General features: G+C 45.9%; 1 protein-coding gene across 1 annotated transcript; it reads left to right on the top strand.

Annotated features, from left to right (window-relative positions):
• Window positions 1-1309: 1309 nt before the first annotated feature.
• On the top strand, window positions 1310-6510 carry LOC112878759 (fruit protein pKIWI502-like). The gene is made up of 5 exons (XM_025942971.1): window positions 1310-2011; window positions 4452-4551; window positions 4647-4742; window positions 4829-4909; window positions 5890-6510. Exons 1-5 carry the CDS (start codon window positions 1449-1451, stop codon window positions 5950-5952), a joined length of 903 nt encoding a protein of 300 aa, XP_025798756.1. The 5' UTR covers window positions 1310-1448; the 3' UTR covers window positions 5953-6510.
• Window positions 6511-13766: the final 7256 nt, after the last annotated feature.

The raw sequence follows: 13766 nt of genomic DNA, 5'->3' as shown, positions 1-13766 counted from the left end.
GCTCCATCGACTCTTCTAGCCGATCTTGGGAGTCATTTTAAGAGCCGATCGCGGCTCGGACTAATGTTTGACGTGGCTGTGCATGCAGGAAAATAACTGATAACTACTTCTACACCTTCCTGATCAGGTATAGGTCAGGTGGCACGCCTAGCACTTCGTCAAGCGAGGGCGTGTGCCGGACTTCTGGGCCGTTGACCGAGGGACCGGGATCCACCAGCAGTCCCGGGAGCCTCCTGGCTCCTCGTGTTGCCTGTCGCTGCTCGCAGGTGGGTTTTGACCGACAACACATTCTGGCACGCCCAGTGGGACCTCATCGACTACTTCATCGACCTCATCGACTACTTCATCGACTACATCGACTACTCCACCGACTTCATCGTCTACTTCCTTTGACTACATCGACTACAACAGACTGCATCATCTTCTTCGGCTACATCGACTTCCATTGTCAAGATGCCGAACGAGAACCCGATTACTTACGAAGAGTTCATGATGAGCACAAGCAGAAGTATAATGAAATAAAGGCTGCTTTTGAAGCTGATCTCATCGGCTTATTTGAAAGGACCTGTCACCACGGCATCAGATGGAAGGGATTTTCATTTGAAGGTGCGCTCGACGAAGTGGATCTGTCTACTCCTACGGAAGAACGCACGCGAGCTCTCCACCAGGAAGTCAACTACATGGTGGCTTATTCGTTACATCGACATTCTGAGAGTTTGGTAAACACCCTTGAGTGCGTCGCGGTTCGTGTGGTGCAGGAGATTATGAAATACCAGTACTCTCCAACAGGACCTGCTTTAGGGAGTCACAGAGGGGAGTTGCCTTCTCAAGCCAGGCCACCAGTGCCTTATACATTTGCAGCTCCAGAGCAACATAATTCTCCAAAGAAAATAGTGTGAGTAGCATAACACAATAACTCGTACAATGGCTAAATTTATGGAATAAAAAAAGAAAATATTGTGAGTAGCATAACAACAATAACTCGTACAATGGTGAGTAGGCGATCTCATAGTCCTTAATTTTAGCTTATGCCATCTCGTTGTCTCCACTCTCTATCTCTCCTCCGTATTATGCAAATCTTATATGGATTTGTATAAGACAATCTATGAGACCGCTGATGTGTGACAATGCAGTTGCTCCAAGGTTATATAGGTTATATCTTATATTTTTCATGTTTCGTAGAAAAACAGAAATTATGTGATGTCGGGCAGCGTTTTTCTGGTGCCGATGTACTGCAATGGATGAGGAATAACGAATTGTCGCCTTCTGAAGTTGTGTTGCCCATGGAGCGTGTACCCTGCGGAGGCACGGCCCACTCCCTCTGGAGCCCGTTCGCCTCACACCCCAACTGTGTGAAACAAACCCCATCCGCTTCCTCCAGCTTTCTCGCTCGGCCGGAGCGGCGCGGCGCATCCCACCACTCCCTCTCCCGCCCCCGACCCGTCGCAATGGCCGCCGCGGCCGCGATCTCCGCGCCCCCAGGGCCTCCCCGCCTCGCGCTTCACCTCCCCCCCTCCCCCTCCTCCCCCGCCTCCTCGCTCCCGATGCGCGCGCTCCCCGCCCTGCGCCGCCGCCTCCGCCCGCTCACCACCGCCGTCCACGCCGTCAAGCAGGACGCGGCCGTCTGGACGCCCGCGCCCGTCTCCGCGGTCGGCGCGGCCACCGCCGACGGCTCCATCTTCCACGTCGCCGTCGACCTCTCCGACGCCGCGGACATCGCGGAGTCCTACACGTCGCCGGGGCAGTACCTCCAAATCCGCGTGCCCTCCGGCGCCGGCGAGGAGATCAAGCCGGCGTTCATGGCCGTCGCCTCGCCGCCCGGCACCGGCACGCGGTTCGAGTTCCTCGTCAAGTCCGTGCCGGGGACCACCGCCGAGCGCCTGTGCGGGCTCCGCGACGGGGACGTGGTGGAGCTCGGCGCGGTCATGGGGAAGGGGTTCCCCCTCGACAGGATAACGCCGCCGGACGCCGCGCAGACCGTGCTCATCTTCGCAGCCGGGACGGGGATCAGGTAATTTCTTGCTTCTCTAGTCAACGTCCTGTCTAACTTCGACTCATTCTGCTGCTCCTGTAGCCTTTATAACGCCACATGATAGCTAGTTGCTTTTCTTCGGCCGTTGTTTACCCGTGCGGTCGCCACAAATCTAATTGTTGGAAAATATATGTTTTGAACCCTGAGAGATTTTATCCAATCTTAAATTCATAAACTATCTACCATACCATTCTGCCTTCAGTTGTTCAAACCCTCGCACTTAAATGCATCCAATGTTGTATGATGTGGCAGCAGTTTTGAATTACAAGTGTGGGTTTATTTATCTCATTACACATAAGTGCCCACGCATTATCAGCAAATGAAATGAAGCACCGTCAAATCATCCTAGAGCAGAGCTAAGCGCCATCTCTAGGCTGCCAAGCCCTGCTGCCGGTGTGGGTTGGGAGCGACATCTTGCCCTCCTCTCCATTGATGCCCTACGCTTGTGCATGCCTCTATGTTTCCAGCTGGTTCCTGTCCAAATCCGTGCCTCTCCTTCAGTCACTGCATAGGAATAACTTTGCCATTTGGGGGTCCGTGGTGTAGAAATGAAATTCGCAGCTTTCCTCCCAGAATGGCAGCTGCCATGCTCCGTCGTTACTTTACATGTTTTTGTGCACCTGCTGACCTCGTCCATGGGTTGTTGCCTATTAGTTCGAAGTCCACTCCATTTGAAGTTTCTTATTCACATATACATGTACATATACATATACATGTACATCAAGCAAGAAAGATGAAGTTCTTTTTTGATAAAACAGCTTTGAAGCTACGAGTTCTTTCATGAATTACTATCTCCGGATCCTAATACTTTGTGGCACAACAATTAACGAGGTAGATAGAATAACCATCTTATCCTCAATATGTATTTTCTAAAGCGTGCATGCATTGAGAAAGGAATTAGTTAGTGGTGTAATTAAAGAGGAGTAATACTGTAAAAAGTAGACTGGAGTTTCCTAGAAGTTGTAGAACAAGTATTTTGAAGATCGTAAAGAAGGTTAAAACAACAAATATTTGAACAGGAGGGTGTAGCAAATTGTAAGTTCTTGAGAGGTGGGTATCAGAACACATGAATATCACTACATTTGGGGGTACTGCACCAAATCAATTTTGTTGCCACTGATACTCATGGTGACTGGTGAAAGATTGAAGAAGAGCAGATAGATGGAAGCAGAGAAGTTATGAATACTACTGATACGCCAAAGACATTTGTGGCTTTGCTACATTGACCCTCTTTTTTCCTTTTTCTCTAGCTAAAGTAAATTTAGGCTTTAGGTTACGCTCTGCTTTTGACTGTTGAGTGGGGGTAAAGTACATGGTTTCATAGTTTGGGGTTATAATTTGATAACTCTTGAGTGTCCTGGAGGGTATGAACCAAAGAACAATAGAGGCTAAACACAGGCTAAAATTAGAGAGATTAAAACTAAGAGTAACACCCCGCAATGTGTTTGGAATGTTATGGAAAACAGTCGAATCGATGCATCAAGGGCACATCTTTTCCCATCATCATCAACAAGTAGATAACCATTGGATCAGTAATATGTGAAATACTATAGTAAGAATTAAATCACATCATCGAAGGCATATCTTTTCCTAATCAGTGTTTGTGGATTCATACCTGTCATCTCCTCATGTTGAGACACATGATTGTTGTAGTTTATTAAATGAAAACAGTTAGTAAAACAGCACCACTTGGTGACCTCAAAGTATTCTCCTTGCCCTTTTCTTCTTTTAAATAGAACATGTGCTTGTCCTTCCTGGATCAAATTTGTGACCATGTCAATGCATATCATTTTTGTGACTAGCATGTATGCCACGTCAGTGTATTAATAATTCAGTCTTTATTCAAATATCACATCGAGTAAAGCTATAAGTATCAAGATAGGTCTTGCTTACGTTCTCTTAGAGAGGACTGAACCTTGACAACAAAGAATCAGTTCAGTTTGATGTTTTATTTAGTAGGTTGGGTGGCTTTGGTAGATATGCCCCTTTAGATGCTTCGTTAGCTAGTCCTTTTACTCCCCATCCATTGGTTATAATACTATCTTCTTGCTGGCTTTCTCCTGGCACCAGCTTCCTTCCAACTGCTGGCTATGAGGTCCACCAAACTACCAATGCCTCCTAATAGCGGTTGCTAACAGCTTAGAGCTTGCCATGTTGTTTTGCACTCCAATACCTGGCGCAGGCGGCACCAATCCTGCCACCACATCTACTGTTCATGTTCAGCCACCGAGTACTGGTTGGAGCTTGACTATGGTCAGTCATGATCCTCAAAACAATCCGATTGCTTTGGGACCATGAACTTTACTATTTCAGTTTTTGTCCGTATTGTTACCCACAGTCTAGTTCTGCATCTACTCTAATTTTCTGCCCTAATCGGATCCTATTCCTGCTCAAATTAATCCTGTATATTTTGATGCAGTACTATCCGTTCACTTGTTGAGTTTGGTTTTGGTGCCAATGAAAGAGCCGATGTGAGACTTTATTATGGTGCCAGAAGTCTGAAGACTATGGCATATCAGGTTGGTGAATTCCCTTCACTGTGCTTCAGCAAATCATTTATTCAGCAGGGGAGCCTTCAGCTCACAAGAAGCATATTTAATTTTCTGTCTGACAGGATAGGTTTAAGAATTGGGAGTCAGCAGGACTTAAAATAGTCCCAGTCCTATCACAACCGGATGATAGTTGGAAAGGTGAACGTGGATACGCTCAGGTAATATAAGAAATGCTCCACAACTATTTTTGTCTAATTACTGGTTTGCTGGTACACACATCTTTCTAATGACATTAATTTTGCAGCATGCTTTCTTGAGAGCCAAGAACATAGTAAATCCATCTTCTACAGCAGCAGTGCTATGTGGACAGAGGCAAATGCAAGAGGTGTGCATATTTGTTGTTTCAGGGTTGCTTTACATAACCTTACTGTTATGCATGCTGCTGCAACCTATTAAAGATTATGCTTAATACTTGCTAGTTATGCAACTACTGACTCAAATTATAGACTTATACTTTACTAAAAATATTTTAGAAAGTTCCACTTATTCCCAGACCTTTACCTACTAATGTTACTTTGAACGGTACATTCCCTTTTTAGTTGTCAGAGGCCACACACTTCTATCCAGAGCTACCAAATGTTGCTCTGGACATTCTATGGTGTCGGCTATCCTCATCAATTGGTTGTTGATAGTCTCAATAAAGTTTAGCTATTTTCAAGAGTTGTCGTAATTGTAATTTGGTGTCTTGTGAAGATTACAGTATGTTCGGTAGGATGGGCAGGACAATAGTGGAATATTTTTTTCCTTTGGAAGTTTTCCGCACTATGTGATTCTACGCAAACTTGACCTGGAGTTCAGACACCTGGGCCACTGGCTAATGCATGGCATTTGTGCCAGGTGGATCAGCTACATTAATATGCATGCATTGTAACCCACTTGTCATGGTCTTCACTGCCTGGATCCAGTTGCTCCCATTTCTGCCCCCTAGGATGCTAGAATCTACCTTTGCTTTGTCACATACCATACTTCTGCTTCGGCAGATGCATGACAGTTGTGTGTCTTAAGTTGAAACCCTCATCAATGCAAGATGGTGATGTGAACTATGCTTATGCAAGTTTGTTCATGCAGTTTGAATGTTAATATTTTGGGTTTTTGTTCAAAATATAATTCCATTTTCTGGAATTTCTTTAGGAAATCCTTATTGCACCCTAACAATTAGATAAGTTTGGTATCTTGTGTACATATAAATTATGCTATACGTCCTGAATAGGTATTCTGTTTAACTTGTTTTGAGTAAAATGAGCTGCTTAGTTTCTTGTTTTTATTGACACGATGATGATATTTATGATGCCCTCTGCTTTACAGGAAATCACCACAGCCCTTGTTGCGGATGGTGTATCACAGGATAAAATTTTGACCAACTTCTAGAAACGATCTCCAGCCTCCTGTATTGTACTACGATTCATTTGGCCTCGTTTTGTAAATCTTGATTCTTAGACCTCACTGCCATGTTCCATGAATATACCCACCGAACCTCAGAGAGGAACAAGGCCCCACTATTTTTTATTTTATTTTATTCGTTGCACGTATTTTGTGTAATGTATTAGCAGAGTACGACAACTTTGCCCTGAAATCCATACGGGCATACGGCCATACGCCTGTGAACCATCATCTTTCTTCTCCTTGGTAGCAGCACAAAGACCAAGCTTTCGGCTAGCTGGTGCTATTCATCAAGTCTTTCCAAGGCAACATCATCAGCGACGGCTCTCACGGCGTATCCTGGCGCAGACTGGGCCTCAAGTGCGGCATACTCAAATCAAATGATGGCATGTATGCACTACCTTGCAAATCTATTTGTGGCAGCGTTTGTTTTGCCTGCCCATCAATTTTGGTTTGTCACTGCTTTATTAGTTTGTGAGCCTCGGCATAGTAGCGCAAGGGAGAAACCTTGCATGCAATGACAAGATGCAATTGTGCCGTCACTCTCTGATTATTTGTTCTCACATTTAGAATGCCAAATCTGTGATGGTGAATTATGCCTAACGAACCTTAAATAACTGGATTGTGAGAAAAATGGAACTCATGAAAGGAGAGGGAATTTTCTTTTTTGAAACGTTCCGAGCTCCAAGTATAAAGTGGAAGTGTAGATAAACATGCTGCTTTTTATTTTGAAAAGGTATATTTGGTATGTGCCGCCACTTTATTAGCATTAATTTTTTTGAGTGCTTATTAGCATTAAATTGATCCAAACAGATGCTTTTTATTTGGGAAGTGGCCCAACCAGAAGGCTACCCTCGAATTGTTGTTGTTCAAGCCCATGCCAATAACCTGCCAATTTTTAGTTTGGGCCGGTCTGAACCATGACGGCCCATATCCATTTCGTGTCCAAGCGCCCTTCTCGTCTCCCTCCCAAATATTCAAATTTCAAACACGCTGCCACTCCTCTGTTCCCTAGTACTCTAGGCTAGTACTACTCGCAGGTCGCATCGGCTGATCGGAATCTCTCCCCTTCCCCAATCAATCACCCAAGCAGTGAACAACCAGCTCCACGCCTCCCCATCCTCTGTCCCAACTCCAACCCGCCTCCTCAGCCAGCAACCGGAACCTCCCCCACCCCCCGGCGGCATGGACGTGGACCAGTCGCGTGGTGCGGTGGCAGCCATGTCGGAGCAGCCGCCGGCGCTGGCGCTGCGCCCGGTGCTGCAGGTGGCGGACGTGCAGCAGCTTCCCAGGCTATCGCGGAACGCGGTCTCCACGCCGCGGTGCGGGCTGGTGCTCTCGGATGGCGTCCACTGCCTGCAGGGCATGCTCGTCTCCGGCCTGGCCCACCTCGCCGCGGACGGGGCGCTCCGCCGCGGCACTATGCTCCGGCTCCTCGAGTACCAATGCTGCACCGTACGGAACCGCAGGTGAAGGATCACTCCTCCTTTATCCTTCTTACTTTTCGGTTAGGGCTGCGCTAGTTTGCCACTCTACTGAGTGTGTCTGCACCAAACACTTGAACATCATACCATAGCTTTTGTGATTCTGTGGATTATTTGTGATGTCATTTAGGACTAGGATTAGTTTTGCACTTAATACACGCATGCAGAGAGCAGCTTTTATAGGAATTTCACACCTTGTGGCATTTGCAGAGAACCTGGGAATTTGGACTTTTGCCCAATTCCACTACGATTTGGAACTGCAATATGGCGCATAATTAATCTACCATCACTTCTACTTTTTCTAGAAAATATTATTTGAAGAGTTTTCAGAAAATCTTAATGGAACGTGTTACCTTTACCTAGATCCTGTTGGTATTGTAGGTTTTCAGAAAAAGTTTGTATCAGGACTCGGGCTTGCATACATACTGTCATTCTTTCTATTGATTCTGATGAAGTTTCTATTGTTCTTAGTTATTGCCATGGATCCAAGAACATGAAAGCTCTGAGGTGCCATACGTAAATCACTAACATGTCAAGTACTTATTCCTCTGCTAAACAAATAGCAGCAGCTCTGCAAATTTTTCAATCAAAGATAGTGCTACACACCTTTTTCTTTGAATGGTTTTATTGCTTCATGTCATCATTGATGTTATTTGGCGTAGGAGGAACTGTGTGTTTTAGCCATGCTCGCTACTGTTTAAATTCAGTATTGACTTACTTTTGCTTGCTTTGTGTTTCTTCCCTGGATTTCTCTTTTCAGTGTTTATTAACCATAGCTTTCCGTGGTCATTTTTAAAAAGAAAGAACATCTCATTTCCTTCTCCCACTACATTGAAATTCAACTTTCCCACGTATTCTCAAAACTTGTTTATTGCTTAACGTCAAGCTTATCTTCCATTGTTTGTTTCAGATTTAATTTGTATCAGTATCCTAAGCCAGGTACTGGTAAATGCTAGAAAATGTGGTTACTTTTTTTTTCATCTTCTTGTTGCTATTTCCATAACTCATTCAATTCTTCGTATTGAGTTCATTCCTTGAAACATGTCTGATAATAAAGGTAACTGCAGATGTGCCATGATTACGTTTTGTGTTTCTTTTCATGTCTTTTTGAGAAGTGCTTTTCATAGATTACAGCTTGAAAATTGAAAGATATAAAAAAAGAGCTTGAAAATTGAAATAACCATTCCTTTTCTGCTGCTGTTTCTTGAATTCTTTATGCAGGATCTTCATATTTATCCATTTCAAAATATTGCAAACTGAGAGTGCAATGATTGGAAGTCCCAAACTCTATGAGTGTGGACAAGGTGTTCAGTGTTCTTGCAGATCCTTGAGTCCTGCAGTCTGCAGAGAAAGATGCTAGTAACTTAACATGCGATGGTCAGGTTCAGGGTATGTACATGTTAGGTCCTTGTCTTGCTTCAGAGGCAGAAGTGCCAGGAAAACTGTTGCTCAAATCAACGATGAGAACTTGGAATGTCCGGTAATGAAGACCTAGCTATTGTTAAAGCTACTCTTTCATATATAAACACCAAAAATTTCTGTAATACTGTTTGCCCGCTGGTGGTGAATGGTAGGCAATGCAACAGGAAGGTAGGTAGTAATGGCGATGGATGGTGGCATTGTGACAGATGCAACCAGACCTTTGTTAACTGTGATTATAAGTACATGGTGCTTGTTCAGCTACAAGATTCAACTGGTATTGATGTGGACCCGTTAGGATTTGTTCCCGATCTTTCGGTGAGAGGGGATGGATAACTCGATTGGTGAATGGAGACGATGTTCACGGCCCGACTACAGCCTTCCAAGGATGCTGCGCCTTAGCAACTGATACACCACCTCCAATGGCTGCTGCGATTTTGTGGAGCGCAACACCCGGCCACTAGGGCACTCGTTCTGCAAGAAATCGAAGAACAAGCAAGAACAAGTAGAAAAAACAACTCAATTGCAAATATAAAGATAAGAACCAATCTGAAATCATAAAGGTGGGGTTCTGAATCGAGTAGAACGGATGGTCTAGCCGACACACGTGTCTACAAGCAAGTAGCAATGGCTAAACTTTCAACAAAATAAAACTCAATCTGTTTGTGGTGGCTATGGAGGTATATGAGAGGGTAGAGGACGACCAGGACGTGGTGGAGGTCGTCCCTAAACCCTAGGATGCGCCCCTGTTGGGCCCTACTTGATACACATCCCATCGGGCCAAAATCAGGTGATGCAGCACCGTGGACAGAAAATATCTTTGTAGTAAATCAACGGTTGCAGCCGCCTCGGACAAGATATGGACATGAGTCTAGATTCATATGAAAGTAGACTTTATAAGCTTTTCGTGAAGCCTAAGAACTCCCCAATCGGAGTCCGTATAAAGTCGTGGCAGTCGTTACAACTTGGTTCTGTCCTGCAGTCCGAATCCAACATCCAAAACGTGTTGGACTTGGACTCTTCCTTTCCTTGCACCAAAAGTGACGTGGTGGCCTGGTGGACAACATTGGGAAGACTTGGGTTTGGTCCCCAATTGAAACGCCCCGGCCTAAACAACCGGAGCTAAACATGTATTTAAACACCAGAAAACAGTCTCTAGTGAAAATACATTACACAAGTGGTGCCACAGTCATACATAGCCTTATTTAATACGTTCGATTACAATAATAATATAAACTAGGAATACAATAGTTGCGATGATAAACGCAAGGGTAATCTCTTCATCGGACATGGGGGCTTCTATCACAACGGCACCACTCCAGACTTGGGTATAGGGCACGAACTACTCGCCTTCCTCAGGCACGAAATCAGAATCCTCTGCAACAAGTCATAAACGGGTGAGTACAAAAGTACTCAGCAAGTTCCACCTCACCCTACGGGAGGGGAATGATATGCACGATGCACATTAATCACAATGCATTAGTAATGCAACTTAAGTTATACAACTCTTCCCGACACAACCCACAGTAGGTAGCTCACTAGTTGTCAGGACCACACCGTAGCCTGTCCATTCCGTGGACACGGACCATTCGAATGGATTCTACACTCTGCAGAGGTCGTACACTGTACCCACAAGCTCGACTGCCCGAACGGACAACCGACATAGCCGACACCCAGCCGTGGTCACGCCCCAGCCCGGCCGCACAACCCTCGGGTCCTGACCCCAATGGTCTATACCCGTGAACCATCCCTGCGACCGTCAGGCTAACCAGTGGGATTAGGCTAAGTCCGGCCCATAACGGAACCTGTGGTCGTACTAAAGTAAGCTAGGTGAGATGTCAAAACAACTCGGTCCTTAAGGTTCACCAGGGCAGCAACCATTCCTCAACATGTCAACTTGAGCCTACCTCCACGGTAGCACTCACCTGCCAGTCTACCACCACGGTAGCGCCGGCTCCAACATACCCAGCTGCCCTAGCCTCAACCAAATCCCTTCATATCCTAGTCTCAACTCTGGATATGCATAACTACTCACATGCATGTATGAGCACACTCAATCACTCAAGCATCGGTATATGTAATCGATCCTAAACCAGAGCTACAACTAGACGTCCTCACATGGATGCAACCGCTCACGTAGGGGTCAATGAAACTTGCCTTCGCTTATGTACGCGTCGGCGGCGGCGGCTTCCTGCTCGTGGTACGGGTCTTCTGGCTCCGGCCCGCTGTACTGACCTTCGTACTCCTTGGCCAGCTCCTCCTCGATCACTCCGTGATCTACGGCGGAAACGGCACAACCGGCAACAAACACAAGCAAGCTTTAAAATAAGTTCAAATGGAGATGAAATAGGGGAAATAGATAGTACATGATTTGAGGAGAGGATCAACTGTTGGAGCTTCGTCTCGTGAGTGAACTGGGCTCGTGAGAAGTGGTTTAGTTAGCGAAGTGAGGCGGCTCGGTGTGCTTTGGCTGATGACGGAGTTCATCACGGCCTCGCTCCTTTTATAGGCGGGGAGAGCAGCGGCGGCGTCGCACAGGGATGGGCGACGGCGTGGGTTGCGGCAGCTCGCCGTCAGCTCAAACAGTGGCAGCACTGAAGACGCGAGCGTCGAGGCGGCAAAGCCGGCGAGGACGCTGCAGCGGCGTGGGCAAGGTGGGGACGTGGAGGTGGGCGGCACGGCGCGGTGCCGGCGGCAGTGCGCGGTCCCGTCGTGGGGCCGGTGTGTCACGCGTGCGCGAGCGAAAGCGAGCACAGGTGGGGGACGGCAGGGAGGTGCGTCGGCTTCCTTTTTAAATGAGGTGAGGTGGTTCGCGCGGCGGAAAAATATCTCGGCCGCGCTGTGTGCGACGACCCTGATTTATGGCGAGGTGGAGCCTACCAACAGATGAATCACAACCTATATACTAAGTACTCAAGCTTAACCAGGAGACTAACACGTACCTTATTGGAGCGACAAAGTCACGAAGGAACGCACAACCTTAAGTGGCTAGTCCAACACTAAGCTTACCACAACTTATCTAACTTGCTCATAGGTGGATGGCAAAAGAAAAGGGGGGGGGTCCTATTTATAGATCAAGGGGGATGGTGTTGCTAGTGAAGATAAAGAAAGCACCGGAGAAGGAAAACATAGGGGAAAGGGAAATCGAATTCCCCAAGGACTTATGCGCAATTTCAGAAAACTGCAGGGGCTCATCTGTAAGGCAAAATTTCCCATCAATCCAAAACTCAAATGAAGAAATGCCCAAAACGAAAGTTGAAGAGTTTTTCGAACTCTACAACATTGCTTTAGGGCTCAAATTCAAAAACTCAAAACTTATGTTTTTACACATGAATTTTTGGAATAAAAGTCGGATTTGAATTGCTTTTGTCCTAAAGAGTAAAACTTATAAAATTCAGGACCTAAATGCAAGCATTTATGACACGTCATGATGGCGGGATAGACTCGTCATAAATGTTGGATAGACATGTCTTTATGACGGGATAGACTCGTCATAAATGTTGGATAGACATGTCATTATGACTCGTATTTTTACTTTAGTCCTGAGTAGATTTAAAAGTTACTTTTTGTAAATCAATATCTTTTATAAAATTACGCAAACACCCTTACTTTGCATTTCTTTCAATAGTGATGAAAACTGGGATGTTACAAACCTACCCCACTTAGGTTGAATCTCGTCCCCGAGATTCAGCTTCAGCACTAAAGAGACTGGGGAACTCGGCTCGGAGCGCATCTTCTCTCTCCCAAGTTGCTTCTGCTTCAGAATGTCCACTCCACTGGACTCGACAAATTTTGACTGCTGAGTTGCGGGTTCTTCGCGTCACAATATCTAGAATTTTTACTGGTACTTCTTGATATCTGAGATCATCCTGCAGGTCGATTGTTTCTGGTGCCACTTGTTCTTCCGGTACTCGCAGACACTTTCTGAGTTGGGACACGTGGAATACATCGTGTACATCTGACATCTCTGCTGGCAACTGAAGCTTATAGGCTACCGCTCCCACTTTCTTGATAATTGGGAAAGGTCCAATGTAACGTGGGGCCAACTTTCCTTGTACCTGGAATCTGCGTGTGCCGCGGATTGGGGAAACTTTAAGGTACACATAGTCCCCAACTTCGAAGCTGAGAGTACGCCTTCTCTTATCAGCATAACTTTTCTGGCGGGACTGAGCTGCCTTTATATTCTCTCTGATTTCCGCTATCTTTTCTTCTGCTTCCTTAATAAAATCTGGGCCCTCAATAATGCGGTCACCGACTTCAGTCCACATGAGAGGTGTACGGCACTTCCTCCCGTAGAGGGCTTCAAACGGCGACATCTTCAAACTGGACTGGTAGCTGTTGTTGTAAGAGAACTCCGCATATGGCAAACTATCTTCCCAATTTTTGCCATAAGTAAGAACACAGGCTCTTAGCATGTCTTCAAGGATCTGATTAACTCTTTCAGTCTGGCCATCAGTCTGAGGATGATAGGCTGAACTGAAGTCCAACTTTGTACCAAGTGCTTCATGTAACCTGCCCCAGAATCTCGAAGTGAACTGGGTGCCTCTATCTGACACAATCCTCTTAGGTACTCCATGTAACTTCACAATACGCTCAATATATAATTTGGCTAATTTATCCCCTCCATAACTGGTACATACTGGGATGAAGTGTGCTACCTTAGTAAGTCGATCGACAATTACCCAAACCGAGTCATGGCCGCTCTGGGTTCTTGGTAGACCGGTGATAAAATCCATACTAACTTCATCCCACTTCCATACTGGAATTGGCAATGGTTGGAGTAATCCACTGGGTTTCTGGTGCTCTGCCTTAACCCTTTTGCACACATCACAATGAGCTACGAATCGAGCAATATCCCCCTTCATACCATTCCACCAATACTTCTCCTTAAGATCCAGG

Source organism: Panicum hallii, chromosome 1 (genome assembly GCF_002211085.1).
Source record: "Panicum hallii strain FIL2 chromosome 1, PHallii_v3.1, whole genome shotgun sequence".
Lineage (NCBI taxonomy): Eukaryota > Viridiplantae > Streptophyta > Magnoliopsida > Poales > Poaceae > Panicum > Panicum hallii.
Note: the sequence above shows the minus strand (reverse complement) of the source record. Positions and strands in the feature narration are given on the sequence as shown.